The sequence below is a fragment of the Pelophylax lessonae genome, assembly GCF_965119305.1.
Source record: "Pelophylax lessonae genome assembly, chromosome: 1".
Classification (NCBI taxonomy): Eukaryota; Metazoa; Chordata; class Amphibia; order Anura; family Ranidae; genus Pelophylax; species Pelophylax lessonae.
In genome coordinates this window covers 773,908,894-773,933,630 of record NC_138768.1, presented here as the reverse complement: position 1 = coordinate 773,933,630, position 24,737 = coordinate 773,908,894, and the positions used below count along the sequence as shown (strand labels likewise).

At 45.8% G+C, this 24,737-nt stretch overlaps 1 protein-coding gene across 1 annotated transcript in view; it reads right to left on the bottom strand.

The window, feature by feature from the left end:
- The window catches only part of DHX15 (DEAH-box helicase 15), a 75,560-nt gene that overhangs the window by 38,913 nt on the left and 11,910 nt on the right, over positions 1 to 24,737 (bottom strand). The window contains exons 2-6 of the mRNA XM_082267851.1: positions 12,470 to 12,812; positions 10,859 to 11,052; positions 7,036 to 7,195; positions 3,867 to 4,085; positions 1,436 to 1,603 (exon numbers count right to left, since the gene is read on the bottom strand). Coding sequence (XP_082123977.1) covers positions 1,436 to 1,603; positions 3,867 to 4,085; positions 7,036 to 7,195; positions 10,859 to 11,052; positions 12,470 to 12,812 — 1,084 coding nt within the window. The remainder of the gene's footprint in view (positions 1 to 1,435; positions 1,604 to 3,866; positions 4,086 to 7,035; positions 7,196 to 10,858; positions 11,053 to 12,469; positions 12,813 to 24,737) is intronic.

Sequence of the window (24,737 nt, the reverse complement as noted above, 5' to 3'; positions counted from 1 at the left end):
CTTCAGCACAGACATGTGAAAGATTAAATCTGCTTTTAACCACTTCTGGACAGGAAGGATTTGACTCCTTAATGACCAGGCCATTTTTCGCGATTCAGCACTGCGTTACTTTAAAGGAAAACTGCGCGGTCGTGCGACACTGTACCCAAATATAATTAATGTCCTTTTTCCCCACAAATAGAGATTTCTTTTGGTGGTATTTGATCACCTGTGCAATTTTTATTTTTCGCACTATAAACAAAAAAAGAGCGACATTTCTGAAAAAAAAAAAAAACAATTTCTCACTTTCTGCTATATACCATTCCCAAAAAAAACAAAGTTTAAAAATCATAATTTTTTTATCCTTTTAGGCCAATTTGTATTCTGCTACATATTTTTGGGAACAAAAAAAAACCCAAATAAGTGTATTTTCATTGTTTTGCACAAAAGTTATTGCATCTACAAACTAGGGGAAAGATTTGTCATTTTTATGTTTATTTTTTACTAGTAATGGTGGCGATCTGCGATTTTTAGCGGGACTGCGACATTGCGGCAGAAAGATCGTACCCGTGACATTTTTTACACTTTTGGGGGGACCAGTGACATTACTACAGTAATCACTGCTAAAAATATGCACTGTTACTGTACTGACATTGGAAGGGAAGGGGTTAACCTAGGGGTGATCAAAGGTTTAAGTACGAGCGTAGGGTTACTAACCGTGGGGGAGGGGGGGGGATGGGCTTGTGAAATGGCCACAGAGACCTGTGATCCTATATAGGATTATTTGATTATTTCAGAGAGAAAAAAGGCCAGCTGTGTTTACAACAGCTGACCATCCTCAGCGATTGCGGGTGCCCGGCGGCAATCGTGGCCGCCGGCCCCGTGGATTGGCTTCCCCTCTGGCTAGAGGGGGCAGGAGCGCACCCCAAAGCACCACTCACGCAACCGACGTAGGGCTACGTCGGTTCGCGCAGGAGAGCCAGCTTGCCGCAGTAAATGTGCAGCGGGTGGTCTTAAAGCATTTAACATACAATTTTTACGAATAGGAATTGGAAAGCCACGCGATTATTTATATAAAGCAGTAGTAAACTTGGGGGGGGGGGGGAGAGACGCATAATGTGCTAGTATGCAAAGGACTTGCCTCAAAAACGAAGCCCCCCGCCCCCCCAATGTTGGGCTGTCACCACTGCAGGTTTCCATCTTCACCCGGTCTTCCTTCCGGGTTCGCGGGCTGCAGCAGCTTGGTTGGCTAAGCCGCAAAGACGTCATGAGTAAATGAGTCTCAGCCACGGCACACAGCTCAAAGAACGGCAAGAGCGCATGCGTCTGACGTTACTGGCTGCTGCTCACTAGAATATCTCCACACGCGTAGGAGATATTCATTTTACCTACAAGGTGCAAGGTACTAAAACTAATGAAATTAGAAGAGTATCCCAACTAAATTCTCAATACTTACTTTCCTTCCTATTGCACCATTTGCTTTCTTGGGTGGAGGGGGCTCAAATATTCTCTGCTGCTGTTGGGGTGGGAGGGTAGAATATAATGGGATGATCTTTATGTCGCCAACTTCAGGACCCAAGTCATCAATCTCCCGCTTAATCCTTTTGCAAGCTTCATCAATCTCCTACAAAAACAAAATGAAGCAAGAGACAGAACACATCTGTAAATCTGCATACAATGCAACAGAAAACTGACAACAGAATAAAAGCTACCAGTGTGATTATTTTCACTAAGAAACCCTTGCACTGGGGAGAGAAAAAAAAAATTTGTCATTACTGAACTTCACAAAATGCTAGATATGCCCAACTGTTATGCCAATTATAAGTAAGCAACTACAAGCACTAAAGAATGATCAGCAATGACAGCATGTATTAGCATTGCCCCCCCCTAAATGCAGTTACATTTAAGCCCCCTTCACATGGGGAGATTTTCCCTGTGCCCCATACCAGGCAGTCTTCTACTGGCACAGGTACTACGTGCATCCCTGTGCCAGTTTCACATTTTAGTCTATTGAAACATGCAGCTGCACAGACACAACCTCTGTGTCCCTAGGTGGGTGAAGGTCCCACAACTCACCGTGTGTATTTGGGGACCCACACTCACATCTCATATAGGCCAGTAAAAGACAGCCCTGCATGGGGCACAGAGAAAACCACCTCATGTGAACAGGGCCCAATTATCCCACCCAATAACTTCACTGATTCCCCACACCGTCAGAGAGTGGGGCATCCAGGTTTGTGAAGACCTTCCCTATGCGACTGCTCTGGACTGAGCAGCCAATCACCAGGCATAAATGCTTTCAAGAACAAATGTCAACCCCATCTACACTCCAAAAAATGGCAACACGAACTTAGATGGGATTGCTGCAGCAGGGAGAAGCATGAGGAAGGCTGGAAAGTATAAACCTCTGTAGACATGACCAAGGTACAGACAGACAATAGGCAAAGTGACAGGGACTTCAAGTTTTCTTCATATTTTGACTTTTTTTTTGCAGTTTTTTTATTTAAGGAATATGAGACATCACAAATTAAGAAAACATAAGAGGTATTTGTGACAAACAATGGTAATATATGTTATATCATAATAAACACAACATAAACTTGATAGTATACAAAATAAATAAATATATATATATATATATATATATATATATATATATATATATTACACACACACACACACACGGTAAAGGGAATAGGAAAGGGAAAAAGGGAGATTTCTATTACAAGAAGAATAAAGTGAAGTCAAAGAGTGCAACCAATACCTGGGAATGATAATTTCGGTGATATTTTCTGTAAGGTGTTATGTACTGGTGTAAACCTGGTCAGCAAAGGAGTGGGTGGTGGTTGGGGAGAGGAAGGCACTCATGACAGTGAGAGTGGACTCTCACTTAGAACAAGTGTAAGATGACCTGGGGTATTAAGTGCATCACAGGCCCTTTGTTCTTTGCACAACTTCATGAACCCTAATTTGAGCCGTGGTAAGAGGTCTAGGACCTGCATCCATGCACATTAATTCAGTTGGGGTATGGGTGAAGAATGCTGGAAGCAGTCCTGAGACCCCCCTTTGTCTAATTGGGACCCATCTTCAAGTATTGGCATGTGCAAGGAATATGGGTAACCTACTTACATACACAAGTAGCATGCAAAAGACAGGTCATTAAATAGAATTTGTGCATTGTGCATTCATGAGAAATGAGTCACTACAGCATTCCACTTGTGTAGTTTTACACTGTAGAAAACCATTTGGTCTATCTCTTCCATGATCAGTTGCTAGTGATTTCAGTCCCTTCATATCATATATTAGTCAGCACTGTCCTTTATGTTTAAACTATCTTGTGCTACAAACCTTCACCCAATTCACAGCAATTGGCATTTAAAATTAATTAATTAAAAAAAAAAAAACACACCACAAAATGTTTTTTTGTAAGTGCTGCATATTTTGCAAATACACAAAAGAGAAAGGTGTGTCTACACACCAATTCTGTACAACCCCAATTCCAAAAAAGTTAAAGACGTGTGTAAAAGTAAAATCTACACTGTTTTCAAATAGAAATGCATTAGAAAAACTTCCAGATCTCTCTAAATTATAATGGAGAGAGCCAATTAAATTTTACTATAAAAAAAAAAGAAAAAAATGATGTAAAAAGGATGTAAAGTGCCTAGGTCAAGCAAGCAACATCTACCATTATCAACAAAAACGGAGCATTCAGATTTGAGTCAACATTCCCTTCAAAACTGTAAGAGGTTATACAAAGGAAGAGTAGCCAACATATTGGATAAATATCTCAGAGCAATGTTCCTGAAATATGCAACAAAGAAGAAAAAGGAAAGGAATAAAAGGAAATTAAAAAATGGCATGCCAGTCAGGACTGACACTGTACAAACCTCTTGGCCTGTGAGAAACAAAAGTAGGTCTCCTTCTTCCTCTTCACACATGTGAATCTGGATTACTGTGCGGATAGCAGCTTCTAGATAGTCTCTCTCTGGCTCTGGTGTATAGAAGATTTCTACAGGATGTGTGCGTCCAGGAATAGTCAGGAGAGGACAGCTATCAAAATACACTTGGAATTTGCCTGCATCAAGTGTGGCACTCATGACTATAACCTAAATCAAAACATGAAAGAAAAGATACATTTTCAGTGATCTTCTGGCTGTAGCACTATACAGGATTACCAGGCTTAAAAAAAATAAATAAATAAAAACACATTTTTAATGCAGGTAAATGCAAACCGGTCATTAACAAAAGATGCAATACGTTCGAAGCAGCACAGCCATTTAAATCGACTCCTATTAGTCTCTGCAACTCCTACCGACTGTCCACTTTCTAGTGGAAGTTATTCAGGAAGATCACTTTTAAACATGCTGGAAGGTACGCAAACCCACCATGTATCATGGGCACCCTGGATGGCCATGGTGGGTGTCTGCAGGGAGAGCAGAGGATGATCAGTAAACATCTGTTCACTGGTCATCCCTGCATTGAAGTCAGAAGCAACAAGCATTTTGTCTCTCGTTTCTCAGCTGTTATTTCCAGCTGCTGTGGCTAGGGAACAAGGTGACCAAACTGAGGTCTACAAAAAAACTGTAGGTGTACAGCAGAATGAACTGAAGTTTCATGTGTCTCTGTTCAAGCAAAAGTAGTAGGGGTGCACCGATCAGACTTTTCTTGTCCCGATATCTGGCATTGTGTATCTGCCGATACCGATCTGTAACTACACACATACACAATATGCATGCGGCTGCAGTACAGAGCAAAGCCGCTGCTTCACGTGTACGGCTCCTCCATTCACAGGCGGAGTGCATCTGATATCACTCTGCCTGTGAGCCGGACCTATACAGGAAGTAGCGGCTCCCATCCCATACTACTACACCAAGTAAGGGACGGCTGAGCCGGAAATCCGCAAAACCGGATCGGCCCGTGGATTGGAGGCTTCGTGCAAGTAAGGGGCGGCTGAGCCGGGACTCAGCAAAACCGCATTGGCCCGCGGATCGGTTACTTTTACCGATCCAACTATTGTGCCAGTATCGGTGCCGATATCCGATCCTAATATCGGATCGGTGCATCCCTAAAAAGTAGCAGCAGGGACACTGTATGATGGGAAGGAGGAAGGGAGTAAGAACTCCACCGGATGTAGTCACAGCTCTGAACGTATAATGTTAACCTCTTTCAGGGTAGAAACTGTTGGGAATGGGGAATTTAAAAGGCAGACTAGAGTGGGTAAATTAAGTTTTGAGCACGTCACCATTTATTTTTTTTTTGGGTTAATAGATTTCTAAAGGTGCTATTGACATGAACTTTCCACTACATGTGGTAACAACCAATGCAATCCGTACATACAAAGAAACCGGAACAAATAAGTTCAGAAATTAAGTTATATGTAATAAAATGAAAAGACAGGAAAAAGTAGTAAAAACGCTAACTGATATTTAATACTTCATACAAAATCCTTTGTTGGTAATGACAGCTTAAGACCCCTCCTGTATGGAGAAACTAGTTAGCATGCATTGCCCAGGTGTGATTGGTCTCATTCTTCCGCACAGTCTTCAAATCTTGAAGGTTCCATGGACCTCTTATGAACTCTGATCTTTAGTTCTTTCTATTGGATTAGAGTCGAGCGATTGGCTGGGCCATTCTAGCAGCTTTATTTCCTCTTTCTTTGAAACCAATTGAGAGTTTCCTTGGTTTTGTGTTTGGGATCACTGTCTTGCTGAAATGTCCAGCATCGTTTCATCTTCATCATTCTGGGAGATGGCAGCAGATTTTTATGTCCTTGTACATTTTTCCATTGACCTTTCAATGATATGAAGTTTGCTATTTCCATATGCTGAAAAACAGCCCCACACAGTGATGTTTCCACCTTCAAACTTCACTGTAGGTATGGTGTTTTTGGGGTGATGTGCAGTGTCATTTGACCTCCAAAGATGGCGTTTTACGGCATCCAAAGAGTTCGATTTTGGTCTCATCTGACCAGACTATGTTCTCCCAGTATCTCACAGGCTTGTCTAAATGTTGTGCAGCAAACTTGCTTCAACATGCTTGATCTTCAGCAATGGAGTCTTGCATGGGGAGTGTGCATACAGGCCATGGCGGTTGAGTACATTACTTATTTTCTTTGACACATTGTACTTGCTAATACCAGGTCTTTCTGAAGCTCTCCACAAGTGGTCCTTGGCTCTTGGACAACTCTACAGATAATTCCTTTTCACATCTCGGTCAGAAATCTAGAGGAGCACCTGGGACCACGTCTGGTTTATGGTGAAATTATGTTCTTTCCACTTCCAGATTATGGCCCAAACGGTGCTCATTGGAACATTTAGATGTTTAGAAATAATTATGTAACCAATGCCATCTGTATGTTTTGCAACAATAGGGTTGCAAAGGTTATAAGAGTGCTTTACTTTTACCCATCATGATATGCGTCTTTTGTGACCCCTTGGTGGTGAAAGACCTTTTAATATAGACAATCAGTTGAGACTGAACCAGCGGATATGAATTTGCACTGAAAAGGGGCAGGATTGCTTTCAGCTGGTGTCTTGGCTTTCCATGCCTTTTTTGCACCACCTTCTTGCGTGTTTCATACTTTTTCCTTGTGTCATTCCATTCTATTACATATAACTTAATTTCTGAAGTTATTGGTTTTGTTTTTTTTATCAATGTATAGATTGCATGAGTTGTTACCGACACGTGGTGAAAATTTAGAGTCAACAGCATCTTTAGCAATATATTTACCTAGAAAATTGGTGACGTGTTCAATACTTATTTTTCCCCCTCTGTATGTAAAGGAGGTAACTCCTGTTTCTCAGCTTAACCAGCCTACGTATTAAATAAGTATTCAAAGACAGGGGCAAGCGCTAAGGCAACAACAGCTCTAGACACAAACTTTTACCAGAAAATCCATATTTTTCATGGGAAAGGCTGCTGCATTAGGTTCTAGACTTAAATCATAACACAAATAAAACTTGGGCAATGTTCAGATTGGGCAGTCAGGACTTTGTAGGCAGCATGCTCCAAGTCTACTGAATAGTTTTTGTAAGGAAAAAAAAAAAAAAGGCTTACCTTTAAATCATTCCTTTGCCGTACAACCTCTTTTAAAACGCCCATTAAAATATCAGTCGCCAACGTTCTCTCGTGAGCTTCGTCCAGAATAACTACACCATATCTTTCTAACAATGGGTCATTCATAGCCTCACGAAGCAACATACCATCAGTCATGTACCTGGCAAAAAAGAAAACCACGTAAGATAACCAGGTATGCACAGACAGTAGGTAGCCTTGCTGCTTGACAGTTCTAAGGCTGCAATTAAAATGCTCACCCTTAAAACCAAATTTTCCTAACAATATAAGTTTTACTCCTTTTCTTGGGAGTCCATTGAAGAACATCCAGAAAAAAAAAAAAAAAAAAAAAGATACAAATTGAGTTACAGTGAGTAAAATAAGTATTTGATCCCCAAACAAAATGTGACTAGTACTTGGTGGAGAAACCCTTGTTGGCAAGCACAGAGGTAAGAGGTTTCTTGTAGTTTATACCAGGTTCGCCTACAATCTCAGGAGAGATTTTGGTCCACTCTTCTACAGATCTCTAAATCCTTAAGGTTTCTTGGCTGTCCCTTGGAAACTTAAAATTTCAGCTCACTCCATAAATTTTCTATATACGATTAAGGTCTGGAGACTGGCTAGACCACTCCATAACCTTAATGTGCTTCTTGTTGAGCCGCTTCTTCTTTGTTGCCTTGGTGGTAGGTTTTGGATCAATGTCATGCTGGAAGACCCATACACGACCATCTTCAGTTTTCTGGCTGAGGGAAGGTTCTCATCCAAGATCTTACAATACATGACCCCGTGTATTGGCCCCCTCAATGCGGCTAAGTCGGTCTGTATCTTTAGCAGAGAAACCACTCCAAAGCATGTTTCCACCTTCGTGCTTGACTGTAGGAATGGTGTTCTTAAAGCAGAACTCCACTCAAAAGGGGAAGTTCCACTTTACGGACCCGTCCCCTTCCGTTCAGAGCACTGCAGAATTCTCCCTACCCCTGCAGTCTTCTGGGCCACCGACAGGTCCCAGAATGCTTCATCCACCACTCAGGATACGCAGCGTGACTCACGCATGCGCAAGCTGTCACAGCCGAGTACCCATAGCGAAGATGCCAGCGCCGCCGAGGGAGGATGGAGGATGAAGATGGCTAAGGTGAGCTCACCGCTGGACAGTGGGACAGGTAAGTGGCTTTTTTTTGTACCATCCAGTACAGGGGGGAGAAAGAATTTGCCCTGGCGAAGTGCCGGAGAACAAAGCCACCAGATCAGGGACCCTCTAGTACCCTGGCTCAGCAGGATTGGATTATCTATAGACTGTGGATTCTTGTCCCATTTGACCAGAATCTCTCTTTGCAGAGATCCCTTGTGGAACTGTGCAAACGGAACCGCCTCAAAGGCAGACAACATCAGGCCCAGCACCTGCATTTAAGTCCGAAGGGATGACTGTCTGTTGGACAACAGAAGTTGAATTGCTTCCTGCAGCCTCTGGAGTTTTTTCAGAAGAAGGAACGCTCTGGCTAAGGCCGAGTCCAGAGTCAGACCCAGATAGTCCAGATTTGTGGACAGAACCAGAGCAGACTTCAGAAGGTTCAGAATCCAACCAACCTCCCTTAGAGTTTGCAGAGTAATCTCCAAGTTGTCCACCAGAGCAGTCAGAGACTCCACTTGCAGCAGATCGTCCAGGTACCCTAGTACCACGATCCCCCGCTGATGCAACAATGCCAGCACTGGAGCCAACACTTTTGTGAAGACCTGAGGAGCCACAAACTGATAATGCTCCTCTCCCAGGGCAAAGCAGAGGAAGCGCTGGTGACCAACACATATTGGAATGTGAAGGTAAGCGTCCTTGATGTAGATAGAAGCAAGAAGATCCCCTCAGGGATGTCACTACCGTGCTAATGGACTCCATTTGAAACTTCTGCACCCACAAAAAGCAGTTTAGCACCTTGAGGTCCAGAATTGGGCATACCTTGCCCTCCTTCCTGTGGACTGTAAACAGGTTTGAATAAAACCCCTGAACACATTGCAGTTAGAACCGGGACAATCACCCCTTGGCTCAGCAAGTCTTGCACTGCCCCAAAGAGACCCGTAAGCGGTCTGGGGACCGGCACAAGTTGGAGGGAAAAAACCTTTCCAGAGGGAAAGAACGAAATCTGATCTTCTAGCCGGACTGTATGACTTTGTGGATCCACTTGTCCTGTACCAGGGAGGTCCACGGATCCAGAAATCAGCAAAGACATACGGGTGAGGGCACCCCTTCATGCTGAGAGAGCCTTTTCCGCAGGTCTGGAGAAGCCAGCTCTCGGCTTGCCAGACCAGGTTCGTTTGGATCCTCCGGAGGAGGCCCTAAAGGGCTTTGATCCCTTGTCTTAAGACAGAGGGGGGGAAACACGCCTAAGGACCACTGCTGAGCTTTGCAATCAGAGGAGCCGAAACCAAAAGAGGCATCACAGATAAACTGCAGCCCCTGGACCAACTGGTCCACCAGCTCAGCAAAACAGGGGGAAGCTGCTCCCCCTCCAGGTCCTGGCGTAAAAACTTTGCCCACTTGGTCAGAGTTTGTGACACCAGGGCAATAGTAAAAACCGGCTTAAGTGCCGAATCACCCACAGTGTACATATGGTGGGCCACAGCCTCCGCTTTTCTGTCAGCCAGGTTCTTAAAGGCAGGGAGTCCTCATAAGGGTACCGCATAGCAAAACGGTTAGGGACCACAAGGGGACGTTTTGGACAACCTCACTGTTTAGCGACAATTTTGTCAAAGTAAGCGAAAAGGGGGCACACTCTTGCCTCTCTGGAAGGCCTGCGAGTGCCAAAAGGAATCGACGCACTAGCCGCAGCCTCCATTTTCAAAGTCTCACTCCGCACAGATACAATCAGTGCATCCACCAGCGCCTTTTCATGTGCGGCTACAGAAGCAGAGGAATCATCCTCACCATCTGAGAAATCAGGGTGACTGATCTGAATCCGATGATACAGATGAGGCATGTGAACGCAGGGGGGACGCTTTTTGATTCCCCATTTCCCCAGGATCAAATCCACCTTGGACACCAAAGACTCTAGAACCACCGTCCGTGCAGTAAGGGATTTTTGGGACCCGGAGGGCCCGGCAGCCTCCGAGAGGGGATCGGGGGGGGGGAGGGGAATGTGCTCCAGGGACTCCATGAATGAAAAAGCAGGACCCAAAAAAAAAAGTGTAAAAACACGGCAGCACCACAGGTCGCCAGGCACAGAGCACCAACTGATCCTATAGCAGAGAGGGAGAGGACCCCTACCAGACTCACCACCCACCGATCAGGCACCGCAGCACCAGGCTATCTGCACACACATGCGGCGATCAGGAAGAGAAAGATCCACGAGTCAGTACCATGGGATAAGGCGGGGCTCCCACCGCCGAAATCACCACCCATATACGCTTTACAGTCATGGCCGCCGCTATTAGCAATTACAAACCACTAGAAAATGGCCGCCGAATCTATATCACACAGGCTACAAGAAAATGGGGGCTCCACAAGGCTTCGGGGGGCCCAAAAGACCCAAAAAAGACACCAGCAGGAAGGGGGGCCCTGGCAGGAGCCCCCACCAGGTACAGCCCCCTTCAAAAAGACGATCATCCGGTCAAACACCATGGCAGCCAAATCAAAGAAGCTTGTGGACAAACTTTCCTGGTTGCAGATGGCACTATACCCCAATCCCTGTGCACAGAGAAATATATATAAAAAAATGCTTTTTGGTATTAGCCTTAGAAAGTTTTGTTCAGTCAGCATTATATATTGTAATTTTACATATTTAGAACTATAGGGAGAGGCCCATGCACCTAAAGAGACGCAAGCTCCTCATTTACTTACTTCAGGATAGTTTTTGCACTGCTGCAGTCTTCAAATCGAATAGAGTAACCAACTTCCTGGCCCAGCATGACATCCATTTCATCAGCGACTCTCTGTGCCACACTCATTGCGGCTACTCTTCTAGGCTGGGTACATGCAACACCTCTCTTAGGCCCGGGCAAAGATCTCATGTAATCAACACACCACTGGGGAATCTATAATGCACAAAGTGATTTTACCTTTTTAAAATTCAGCCATTCTTAGATTACAAAAAAATGTGACTTATTGAATTTAGGTTTTCAAAGCTAAGATGCGCAAGGTGTCACTGTCAATTCTCAGAAATTGACCAGCATGCTGGTGAATCATCTCAAGGACCTCCCAATCTGGGAAAAGGAAACACTCTAATGCTCAAGCTGCCACCACTCAAGTTACAGGGTTGTGGGAAACCTTGCTCCTGACATCTCTGGTCATGCATTTCCCTGCTCCTCAGTTTGGATGGAACATGTGCTGATAATACACCCCCACAATGAGGAGACCCCTTAGATATTTGTCCACAGATCGCAACCATATACTGTTGAGATCAAAGTTGAATTGCCAGCAACTAACCCTATCCAATGGGATATAAGAGGTTTATTAATACCTTTCACATGTTCTATAGTTAAAGTACAACTAAAGACAACTTTTTTTTTTTTTTTTGTATTTTGGATAGTGTGGAGATGCATTAGAACAGCTGTCTGTTTTTACTATTGTCTGTGCCCCTGTTCGAGAGATTCACCCTCTTTATTTGTCTTGTTTACCATTATCATCAAAAGTTAAAAACAATCAACACAACTGTAATAGAGGGGAAATCTTTCAATGGGGACACTAGGTCTGGTGACCCCAATGGACTTCCTTATTTTTCAGATCTCTCCCCAACGGGACACAGATGGCCCAAAAAAAAAAAAAAATATATATATATATATATATATATATATATATATATATATATATATATATATATATATATATATATATATATATATCTCACACACACATATACACGGGTTATACCCTCCCTTACTGTATCCAAAATGAAAAAGTTTTTTTGCCTATATGTCTACTATAAGCTGGCATGTTTGGGGTCTACCATCTTCTTCCTGTGTAATCAAGCTTTTGCAGAAAGTTTATAATAATGCACTGTACAGTACGAAAGTTATGAGTTCTTCTATTATTCAGATTTGTCAAGCATCTCAGGGGCCAAGATGGAACATTACACTTGGAATGTGCAATTTAGATGACTAGACTGGTATACAGTGAGAACTCTCATCGGATACTAGACCCCTGCTGTCAAAATATAAATAAGAGCCTGGCTTCCTTTTGATACCGTATCGGTAAAGTATGTTCAAGATTACCTCAGCTCTTACCAGTCTAGGACAGGACTTGTGCTGGGACTTTAAAAATGTTCATGAAAAATGTACAGGCCATGCAGTGGAGTACAGCTCATCTATAGAAATAAATGGGCCTATAGTCCAATTAGCTAAATGTACTTAGCCTTAAAGAAAGCAAAATGCAGCCACCTCATCTAAAGAATTGTTTCTGGGTTTAGATTAACTTTAATTATGTGTCAGCATTTCTCCAGAAAGCAGTAGATACCTGTGTGGTTTTCCCAGAACCAGTCTCTCCCACTAAAACAAAGCTTTGGTTTCTGGTAAGAATATCCGTAAAACGCTCCTTGTACTCCCAGACTGGCAACTGCAGCCGTTTCTTTAAGATCTCATAGTACCGCGGTGTGTGGGGCAGGTTGGTGAATGGATTGATGCCTTGAGGAAGCGCTGCTGGCTTTACAGTTGGAATACCACCGGCTGCTATAAATGGGGTATTTGATGCGCTACGTGAATCCTTATCCTTGTCCCTATCTCTTTCACGATCTCTATCCCTGTCCCGATCCCGGTCTCGATCCTTTGATCTGTCGTCTCTATCTCGATCTCGGTCCTTCCTAAAATAAGAGATAAAAAAATGATTGAAAAGAAAATATCAAGTGACTAACATATGCTATAGCAGACAGTGTAAAGATGAAAGATTTGGGAGCATCAACACAAGAGTTATAGCAGTTTTTTTGGTTTTAGGAAGGCAAGCAAGAGTTAAATCCACCTCTTACTAATCTTCCAATTGCAACCTGTTTGCAAGAAACAGCTGAATACAAAAACTGTAAGGCCCCTTTCACATTTGCAGACTGTGTCAGTTTTCATCCATCCGTTGACAGATTGACAAACTTCATGCAATTTTTCTTTGAAAAAAAAAACATTACTGAACTGATGAAACGAAAGGTCCGAATATGTTAAAGGGCCCCAGCAGCATTAGGCCCCTTTCAGACTAGGCGGACAGCATCAAGAGGACCCACCTGCTCAGCTGGGGATCTCTCCGCTGATCCCAGCTGAGCAGGCAGGTGACAGGAACTGTGTCCATTCCACTAGGCACAGCGGACACAGCTTGCTGTTTTCTATGGGGTGGTCTGATTGAAATGGACTGCCTGCCCGTTTCCATTCGACTGTCATCCAATCCAATGGACGGGAACCGGATCCCCATCTGTTTTTAGCAGACCGAATTGGACTGGATGCTGGCAGGTGTCAGCCAACATTGGTAGCTTCATTGAGAATAGGTTGTCTAATTGGGTTCACCTGGAAAACTGACTGATCAGTCCGCTGGAGTGAAAAGGACATTACTATCAAACATTTCCATTCATCAGTAATATTCTAGGAAACTGATAAATTCTCATAATTATTGGGACTTCTTTACTCTAGGGATGGACAGGTATTGAAGCCATTCCATGGAGTTTAGCAGGCAAACTGGTGAAAAACATGCGCTTCCACTGACAGAAGAAAATACCCCAAGGAGTTACTAGCAGCTGTCAATGTTTTGGGCATGATGCCAACTTGTCTTCTGAAAATGTATTCATCTCTATTTTGTGTGCATCTAATGTAATCTAACATTATCTCAACTCATTCAGATTGCAATTTTACAAAGAAAACCTATTACCAGTTTGCCAAAGGACCTTAACCACTTCAATACCGGGCACTTTCACCCCCTTCCTGCCCAGGCCAATTTTCAGTTTTCAGCTCTGTCTCACTTTGAATGACAATTGCATGCTCATGCAACACTGTACCCATAAGAAATGTTGATCTTTTTTTTTTTTTTTACTAGAAAATTACTTAGAACCCTCAAACATTATATATTTTTTAGCAAAGACAGGAGAATAAAATGGCGGTCATTGCAATTATTTTTGTCACGCGGTATTTGCGCAGTGGTCTTTCAAACGCAATTTTATTGAAAACAAATTAATTTCACTGCATTTAAGAAACGAAACAGTAAAAGTTAGCCAAATTTTTTTGCATATTGTGAAAGATGTCACACCAAGTAGATAGATACCAAACATGTTACAGTTTAAAATTGTGCACAATCGTGGAATGGTGTCAAACCATGGTACTTAAAGATCTCCATAGGCGTTGCTTGAACATTTTTTAAATATCTTGGATCCTGGCATTTATGGGCCTGAAGAAATGAGGATTAATTTTAGATATATACCATAGTTTGTATACTCTATAAACTTTCCTACAGACTAAATATACACTGATTTGGGTTATTTTCACCAAAGAAATGTAACAGAATACACTTTGTCCTAAATTAATGAACAAATATTTACTTCAGGGTTCATACACATTTTCACCAATAAAATTCCATGTCTACGTTTTATGTCTAAAATGTCTACGTATACATGTTAAATAAGAAGAAAATCCATGTCACACCCAGCATATTTTTACTAAAATAAATGACAATCTTTGTAGTGTACAGTACCTCTGCAGTTAGGGTTTAGTTTCTGGATACAGCGTGACTCAAAATGGTCCCTTGTTTTACAGTGGATGAGATGGAAGCACCGCTGCCGCAGCTGGGAGCCGGTGTCACTTCAGGCGCACGGGTGAAAAAGCCAGCGATCGGATTGGAAGCTGTCAAGCACGCAGCTGCAGACTGGTGCTTTGCACCTTTAGCGTGGCTAGACAGCGCTGTCTCTCCCATGTTCGAAATGTCAAACGTTTTACGACACACACTGTACATTTAGCGGACATGATACAGGACAAGGTCAGAGACTGCAGACATGATAAAGGAGGTGGTCAGAGACTGCAGACATGATAAAGGAGGTGGTCAGAGACTGCAGACATGATAAAGGAGGTGGTCAGAGACTGCGGACATGATAAAGGAGGTGGTCAGAGGCTGCGGACATGATACAGGAGGTAGTCAGAGGCTGCGGACATGATACAGGAGGTAGTCAGAGGCTGCGGACATGATACAGGAGCACAGGGGAAGCAGAGAGCACTGGAGGAGCTGAAGGGCACGGGGGGGGGGGGGGGGGGGGGACTGGAGAGAATTAAGGGGGGGTTTGGAAGGCGCAGGGGGGGGGGGGGGGGGAGCATAGAAAACCAGGGGGATGGAGAGCACAGGGGGAGAGGGGGGGACTGGAGAGCACTGTCTGGGGGGAACTGGAAATCACTGAGGGGGGGAGCCAGGGAGCTGGAGAGCACTGGGGGAGCTGGAGAGCACTGGGGGAGCTGGAGAGCACTGGGGGAGCCGGAGAGCATGGGGGGGAGAGATGAAAAGCACCGGGGGGGCGGCGGCTAAAGAGCACCGGGGGGGGGGGGCGGCGGCTAAAGAGCACCGGGGGGGGGGGGCGGCTAAAGAGCACCGGGGGGGCGGCGGCTAAAGAGCACCGGGGGGGCGGCGGCTAAAGAGCACCGGGGGAGGGGGGGCGGCTAAAGAGCACCGGGGGAGGGGGGGCGGCTAAAGAGCACCGGGGGAGGGGGGGCGGCTAAAGAGCACCGGGGGAGGGGGGGCGGCTAAAGAGCACCGGGGGAGGGGGGGGGCGGCTAAAGAGCACCGGGGGAGGGGGGGGGCGGCTAAAGAGCACCGGGGGAGGGGGGGGCGGCTAAAGAGCACCGGGGGAGGGGGGGGGCGGCTAAAGAGCACCGGGGGAGGGGGGGGGCGGCTAAAGAGCACCGGGGGAGGGGGGGGGCGGCTAAAGAGCACCGGGGGAGGGGGGGGGGCGGCTAAAGAGCACCGGGGGGCGGGGGGCTAAAGAGCACCGGGGGGCGGGGGGCTAAAGAGCACCGGGGGGGGCGGCGGCTAAAGAGCACCGGGGGGGGGCGGCGGCTAAAGAGCACCGGGGGGGCGGCGGCTAAAGAGCACCGGGGGGGCGGCGGCTAAAGAGCACCGGGGGGGCGGCGGCTAAAGAGCACCGGGGGGGCGGCGGCTAAAGAGCACCGGGGGGGCGGCGGCTAAAGAGCACCGGGGGGGCGGCGGCTAAAGAGCACCGGGGGGGCGGCGGCTAAAGAGCACCGGGGGAGGGGGGGCGGCTAAAGAGCACCGGGGGAGGGGGGGCGGCTAAAGAGCACCGGGGGAGGGGGGGCGGCTAAAGAGCACCGGGGGAGGGGGGGGCGGCTAAAGAGCACCGGGGGAGGGGGGGGGCGGCTAAAGAGCACCGGGGGAGGGGGGGGGCGGCTAAAGAGCACCGGGGGAGGGGGGGGCGGCTAAAGAGCACCGGGGGAGGGGGGGGCGGCTAAAGAGCACCGGGGGGCTAAAGAGCACCGGGGGGCTAAAGAGCACCGGGGGGCTAAAGAGCACCGGGGGGCTAAAGAGCACCGGGGGGCTAAAGAGCACCGGGGGGCTAAAGAACACCGGGGGGCTAAAGAACACCGGGGGGGGGGGGGGCTAAAGAACACCGGGGGGGGGGGGCTAAAGAACACCGGGGGGGGGCTAAAGAACACTGGGGGGGGCCCAAAGAACACTGGGGGGGGCCCAAAGAACACTGGGGGGGCCCAAAGAACACTGGGGGGGGCCCAAAGAACACTGGGGGGGGGGCCCAAAGAACACTGGGGGGGGGGCCCAAAGAACACTGGGGGGGGGGCCCAAAGAACACTGGGGGGGGGCCCAAAGAACACTGGGGGGGGGCCCAAAGAACACTGGGGGGGGGCCCAAAGAACACTGGGGGGGGGCCCAAAGAACACTGGGGGGGGGCCCAAAGAACACTGGGGGGGGGCCCAAAGAACACTGGGGGGGGGGCCAAAGAACACTGGGGGGGGGGCCAAAGAACACTGGGGGGGGGCCAAAGAGCACCGAGGGGGGGCTAAAGAGCACCGAGGGGGGGCTAAAGAGCACTGAGGGGGGGCATTTTTACATTCAGCGTATAGCACTGGTACAGGTAGGTGTCCTTCCGGGTCCGCAGTTTGCCCTTACTGTCAGTCACTGGCCAGCAGCAGCCGAGGAGATGATCGTGAACCAATCAGGCAGCGGGGAGGGCCGGCCGCGGTTTGCCTGGAGACACTGACTGGCCAGCAGCAGCAATAACAGCCGGGAGATAACAAACCAATCACAGACAGCGGAAGAGTCACTGGAGGGCGTCCCAGAACGAGAGCCGCACCGCTCCGCCGTCATTGGGCGGTGGGCCAGCGGCAAGTGGTTAAATACCACCAAAAGAAAACTCCATTTGTGTGAGCAAAATTATCAAAATTGTATATGGGTAGTGTTGCATGACCATGCAATTGTCAAAGTGTGACAGCGCTGAAAATTGGCCTGGGCAGGAAGGGGAAAAAGTGCTGGTTTTGAAGTGGTTGGCAGTGGCAACAGAATCTACCATCGCAAGCTCCTTTTTATAAAGAAATGAGGTTAAGAAGTATCCTGTTTTCTATATATTGTTTACCTGGTAATCATGCCAGTCACTCTGATTTCAAAACTATACACTCCCACTTCTCTAAGACCCTTATGCAGCTGAAATGATAGAAGTAATCCCATAATCTATTATCCAAAAAAAAAAAAAAAAATGTTCAGGTATTTTGGCAGGCACCAGCTGCAAGAATACAACAGCTGCACTTATAGCATGGAAGGAGGAATCTGTTGAGTTTATTTTTGTTCAGGCTCCGTTCACACGTGAGTGTTTTTCAGCTCAGAGCTCAGAAACAGTCACCAAGCAAAATCCCATTCACTTCAGAGGCCCCTGTTCACATTTAAGCGTTTTTTCACCTGTAGCAAAACGGTTGTCACATGAGCTACTTTTCAGGCAGATTTCTGCATTTTTGTCCCCTTAGACTTCAATGGAAAAGGCCAGTGAGAAATTAGTGTTTTTAGCTCAAACAACTCCCCCCACTTTTCTAGCATCACTACACACCTTACACAGGTATCTATTGGCCACAAAAATGCCTAAGAGGAAAACGCCTGGAAAAAAAAAAAAAAAAAAAACTCCTATATTTGCAAATCTGCCTGAAAAAATGCCTTAAAACACTGAGCTCAATTGTAGTCTAAAGCCCCGTACACACGCATCGATTATTGGCCGTGAATTTTCGGCCAACGTCCGATCGGCCGATTTTCGGCTTGTTAGTATGATGCTTCCGACAACCGACTGCGACTTTTCGGCCGAATAAAATCTGGTGTGCATGCTATAAAATTTTTGTTGGCCGTCAACACAACGGCCGATTTTCCGTCAGTCAGTACAGATTTCGGCAGACAAAAATCTGATGAGCAAGACTGGGCATGCTCAGAGAAAATTTGTGTGCAGTCTAGGCACATTCCAACCAACAAAACACCACTCTGGACAAAAGTCGGACGATCGGTCGGCCGATAATCGTGTGTGTGTGAGGCATAAGTCCACAGGATGAACAAAAATGAATCGGTGTGTATACCTGAACGTTATGATGCCCGCAGCAAGGCAAATGACTCTGCACCTGTACTTCTCTGCCTGTCTGAGGATAACATTGGAGGGTTGGGACTTCCCCCGATTCTTGTCAAACATACAAACTTTGCCATTCACTTTACATTCAAAAGGAAGGATTTGGGAAAACTTACAGGGAGGTTTCCCAACAAGTTGGGCACAAATTAGTCAACATGACCAAAAGCTAAAAGTTTTCATTTCCCTTTCTATTTTTTTTTTAACCACTTACTCATTGGGCACTTAAACCCCATTCCTAACAAGAACAATTTTAAGCTTTCAGTGTTGTCAGTCACATTTTGAATGACAATTACCCAGTCATGAAACGCTGTACATATATGAAATGTTTGTCCTTTTTTCACACAAATAGAGATTTCTTTTGGTGCTATTTAATCATCATTGGGTTTTTTATTTTTTGCGCTATAAATGAAGAAAGAGAGAATAAAAAAAAAAATGCATTTTTCTGTGTTTCGGTTTGAAAATTATTAATTTTTCTTCATAAGTTTTGGCCAAAAGTTATACTGCTACATATCTTTGGTAAAAATAACCCAAACAAGTATATATTTGGTCTACGTGAAGGTTATAAAAAGTCTACAAGCTATGCCGCATGGGAGACTTTTACAAAGCCTGGCTACATACAGAAGCCCAACATCCAAGTAGCACCTCCAGGTTATTTTAGAAGAATTACACATATAATTTCCTGACAACATATCACCTTTGAAGGCCCTGGAGCACGAGGATAATGGAAACGCCAACAAAATGAACCCATTTTGGAAAGCAAATACCCCCCAACAATTAATCTAGGGAGGCATAATGCGTCTTTTGAACGTCTCTTTTTTCCAACAAGTTTTTGGAAAATAAAAACAAATTTTTTTTTTTTTTTTTACACAAAGCTGTCAATTTAGAAGACATTTCTAACACATAGCAATGACATACCAAAATACATTCTGCTCCTCCTCCTGAGTATGCTGATACCACATGTGAGACTTTTACACAGCCTGGCCACATACAGAGGCCCAAAATGGAGGGAGCACCATCATTTCTGGACTACCCATGACACTTTTGTGAGGCACCACTGAGGCAGGGGATGAGTGGTGCTGCAGCCTCCCTCCTCTCATGCTGTACCGATCGCTATATACAGCGTGCGAGGAGAGGACTGAACCGGACATGCACTGGTTTGTTGATGACAGAGCGTTCACGTAATAAAGGGCCGCTGTCATTGAACCGATCGGAGGCCACGTGACTACTCTATGTTTCCCACCTCCCGGAATGACATCTCAGCTCTCTCCTCCTGATGACACCAATGGGGAGTCTCGACCCCTCCCGCTCTAGCTGTCAGATCAGGAGAGGGAGACTAGAGTAGTCAAGTGACTGCCAAACCGGAAGGTTTTACCCCCCTTAATGACCAGGCCCATTTTTTTGCAATATGGCACTGCGTTATTTAACTTGACAATTGTGTGGTTGTGCGACGCTGTACCCATTAAAATTGATGTCCTTTTTTCCCCACAAATAGAGCTTTCTTTTGTTAGTATTTGATCACCTCTGCGTTATTTATTTTTTGCATTATAAACAAAAATACCCCCATTAGGCTCCGTTCACATCTAGGCGTTTTGGGGCGTTTTTCTGCTCTAGGATCAGCTCTCAAAACGCCCAACAAGACAAATCCTATTCATTTCAATGGCCCCTGTTCACATCTGAGCGTTTTGACGCTGTAAGCAAAACGCCCAACGCTCAAAAAATACATGAGCTTCTTTTTGGGCAGATTACAGGCGTTTTCCATTGGTTTCTATTCAATCTAAAAACACCTGCACAAAAAACGCCTGTAAATCGCGGTAAAAAAATCGCAGTAAAAAACGCGCGAAAACGCTCAGGTGTGAATGTAGCCTTAGACTTACCGGTAACGGTATTTCCATGAATCTTCCAGGACAGTTACTTAGAGAGATTATTGGCTCTGCCTTCTACAGGAAACACAGATAAGACAATTTCAAAAGCCCTACCCTTCCTCTGTCCTGCAGTTATTTTGAAGATTAAAGAGGAAGTAAACCCTCCTCTGACACTTTTACCTATAGGTAAGCCTATGATAAGGCTTACCTATAGGTACTGTAAATATCTCCTAAACATATCTCCTAAACATGTACCGTTTAGGAGATATTTACCTTGGATGCATCCAGTGACGTCACTGGCGCATGCGCTCTGAAGGACCGGTCGCTCGTGCCGTTCCTTCAGAGCCCCGTGCCGTGACTGTCGGCTCCCGTGCACGGGAGTGACGTCACCGCGGCTCCGGCCAGATGGCCGGATGCCGCGATCCCGGAAGATGGGCGACTGGACATGTCGCCCGTCATCCAGCTAAGCGGGCGGCACGGCGGGGGCTCGTTCTAAGGTAAGTATTTCATAATGAGCTAGTATGCGATGCATACTAGCTCATTATGTGTTTCTCGTGCAGGGTGAAAAAGAAAAGAAATTCAAGTTAGACTTACCGGTAACTTGTTTTCCAATAGTCTTTCAGGACAGCACCTTAGAGAGATGGCTCCTCCCTCTCCTCATCAGGAAACACCCCATCCACCAGATTTTAAAAGGAGGCTTCTCCCACCATTCATCAGTTTGTAGAAGAGTACCTCCGGCCCATGCTGGAACACATAAACAGATATGGTTAATCACAGCAATACATTTTATACAATAGGGCGGGATCCTCCTGCTGTCCTGAAAGACTATTGGAAAACAAGTTACCGGTAAGTCTAACTTGAATTTTCCCTAAAACGTCTTTCAGGACAGCACCTTAGAGAGGATTATCGAGACTTACTCAATTTAGGGAGGGACCACAGCTTGCAGGACCTTTCTGCCAAAAGCCTGATCTTCAGCTGCCAAAAGGTCCAACCTATAGTGTCTTGCAAATGTAAAGTAGCTTGACCACGTAGCCGCTTTGCAGATCTGATCTGGAGTGGCACCAGCTTTCTCTGCCCATGTAGTGGCTAACGCTCTAGTAGAGTGAGCTCTGATCCCCTGTGGGGGAGACAATTTCATTTGGGAGTAAGCCTCTGAAATAGCGGATCTGAGCCATCTGGCTATTGATCCTTTTGATGCCTGGCGACCTTTTTTGTTGCCAGAGAAAAGAACAAAAAGAGAGTTTGATGATCTAAACTCTTTAGTAACCTCCAAGTAGTGTATAAGAACCCTTCTTACATCTAGGTAGTGAAAGCCTTCTTCCTTATCTCCTGATGGATTAGGGCAGAAGGTAGGTAACACAATTTCTTGTGAGCGGTTTCTCGTTGAAGCTACTTTTGGGAGAAACCCTGGATCTGTCTTGAGAATTATCCTGTCTGGATATATGGACAAGAAAGGTTCGATAGCTGATAAAGCATGTAATTCACTGATTCTTCTTGCTGATGTTATTGCCACCAAGAAGACCGTCTTGAGGGTAAGGTTTTTTAGTGTAACCGTTTCTAGTGGTTCAAAAGGTTCCTTTGTGAAGGCCTGAAGGACCACCGACAAGTCCCATTTGGGGAAGCTTCTGACAGGCACTGGTCTGGAGCGGGTAAGGGCCCTGAAAAATCTGATGATTAAAGATTCTGAAGAAATGGGCCTTTCCAAGAATACCCCCAGGGCTGTAACTTGTACCTTGAGGGTACTTACTGCCAAACCTTTTCCTGCGCCCTCCTGTAGGAACTCCAAAATTGAAGTAGTACTGTTCAATTTTTGATCTTTCGATTCACACCAGGTATTATATGTCTTCCAAACTTTTGCATATATATTCCTTGTGACTTTTTTCCTACTGGAAAGTAGAGTAGCAATTAATGCGTCTGAAAATCCTTTCCTTTTCAGCAGTTGCTCCTCAGATACCAGGCGGTGAGCTTTAGCTTTTCCACTTCTGGATGATAGACTGGACCTTGAAGCAGTAGGTCTTGACGAAGAGGGAGCTGAAAAGCAGGTTTGACTGACAGTTGAAGGACAGTCGAAAACCAAACCCTTTTGGGCCAATAGGGTGTGATCAGGATCACTGAGGCTCTTTCCATTTGGATTTTTCTCAATACCAACGGAATGAGCTGGAAGGGGGGGAAGGCATACCCCAACCTGAACCTCCAGGGATGTGCCAGGGAATCTACTCCCAGAGAGTTGTCGCTTCTGTGGAGTGAGAAGTAAAGTGGAAGTTTTGCGTTTTCTTTCGTTGCAAACAGATCCACCTCTGGCTTTCCCCAAGTCTTGGTTATCAACATGAAGACTTCTGGGTTCAAGCTCCATTCTGCTTCTCGGATCTTCTGCCTGCTTAAATAATCCGCCACACTGTTTAGTGTACCTTTTAGGTGGATTGCTGACAAGGAAAGTAACTGCCTTTCCGCCCATTGCAGAATTTCCGTTGCCAAAAGCTGTAGGGTTTTGCTTCTTGTGCCCCCTTGCTTGTTTAGATATGCCACTGTAGTGGCGTTGTCTGAAAGGACTTGAACATGAGTCCCCTGAAGATTTTGAGAGAAGGCAGTTAGGGCTAGGCCGACTGCCTTTAATTCCTTCCAATTTGAGGATTTTCTTGTCTCGGTCTGAGACCAAACCCCCTGTGCCAGGTTTTGGTTCCAGTGGGCTCCCCACCCCCACCTGCTGGCATCCGTTGTTAACCTCTGGTCTGCCGGGAAGGACCAGGCCAAACCCTGAGACAAGGTTATCCGATTTCTCCACCACCAAAGGGACCTCTTGACCTTGGTGGGGATTTTTACCTTTAAGTCCAAAGTCTCTGGATTGTGATCCCAGATTCTGAGGAGGAAATATTGGAGTGGTCGAAAATGCAGCCTTGCCCATTGGACAGCTGGAATTGATGCAGTCAGGTTTCCAAGGACTGACATGATCTCTCTGATCGACCACCACTGATTTGTTTGTAGCCTTGCTACCAAATTCTGTATTTTGACCTGTTTGTCTTCTGGTAGGAAGATTCTTTGTTCCACAGAGCATAACTGAAACCCTAGGAACTGAACCCGCTGAGCCGGTGTGAGATTCGATTTCTTGATGTTCACTATCCATCCCAGAGCTTCTAGATGACCTCTTGCCTTGTGCAGGTCCTCTTGAAGTTTTTCCTTTGACGGGGCAAAGAAAAGCAGGTAGTCCAGGTAAGGCACCACAGAGATTCCCTGAAGGCGGAGGGGAGCTAGACACTCTGCCATTACCTTCGTAAAAATACGAGGGGAGGATGATAGCCCGAAAGGGAGTGCTTTGAATTGGATATGGAGCATTTCCTTTCCCAGATTTACTGCCAACCTTAGGAATCTCTGTGAGTGAGGGGCAATAGGGATATGTAGGTAAGCATCCCTTAAGTCGATTGATGCCATGAAGCATCCTTTTGTTAACAGGGTTCTGACTGTAAGAATTGAGTCCATTCGAAACTTTTTGTACAGAACTGACCTGTTTAATGGTTTCAGATTCAGTATAAGACGAAAATCCCCCGATGGTTTCTTTATCAAAAATATGTGGGAATAGAATCCCTGATGTTGTTCCTCCACTGGAACTGGACAGACAACTCCCTGTCGCCTCAGGTCCTTTAACAGGTCCATCATAGCCAGGGCTTTTTCTGCATCTCTTGGGAGGTTTGTGACAAAGAACCTTTCGGGTGGCGTCTCTGAAAACTCTATGTTGTAGCCTTGGGACAGCATACCCAGAATGTATTGATTTTCTGTTATGGCTGCCCAATAGGGGAGGAATTCCCTCAATCTTCCTCCCACCGGCAATGTCTTGTCATTGTGTTTTGTTGGTTGACACAGGAGGATGGAAGAGAACACCTCCTTTCCCTTTGGGTTTTTGTGTCGACCAGTTTCTTCTCTTCTCCTGGGGTCTGCTATTTTGCTGAGCTTTTTGAGGTCGAAAAAGCTTCTTTGCTGCCTGTTTCTTCTTCACAGGAAAAGACTTCTTTTTGTCTGCTGTTCTATCTAGAACAGAGTCTAGCCCAGGCCCGAATAGTAGATCCCCTTGAAAAGGAAGTCCACATAGCTTATTTTTAGAAGCTGTATCTCCAGGCCATGTCTTTAACCAAAGAGCCCTTCTGGTTGAGTTGGATAAAGCTGCAGATCTTGCGGTCATCTTCACTGACTCCGCTGAAGCGTCAGAAATGAAGGCTATGGCCGTGGAGAGCGTGGAAAAGGAATCCAAAATTTCCTGTTTAGGTGAGTCTGCTGTGATGTGTGCTTTTAGCTGGCTAAG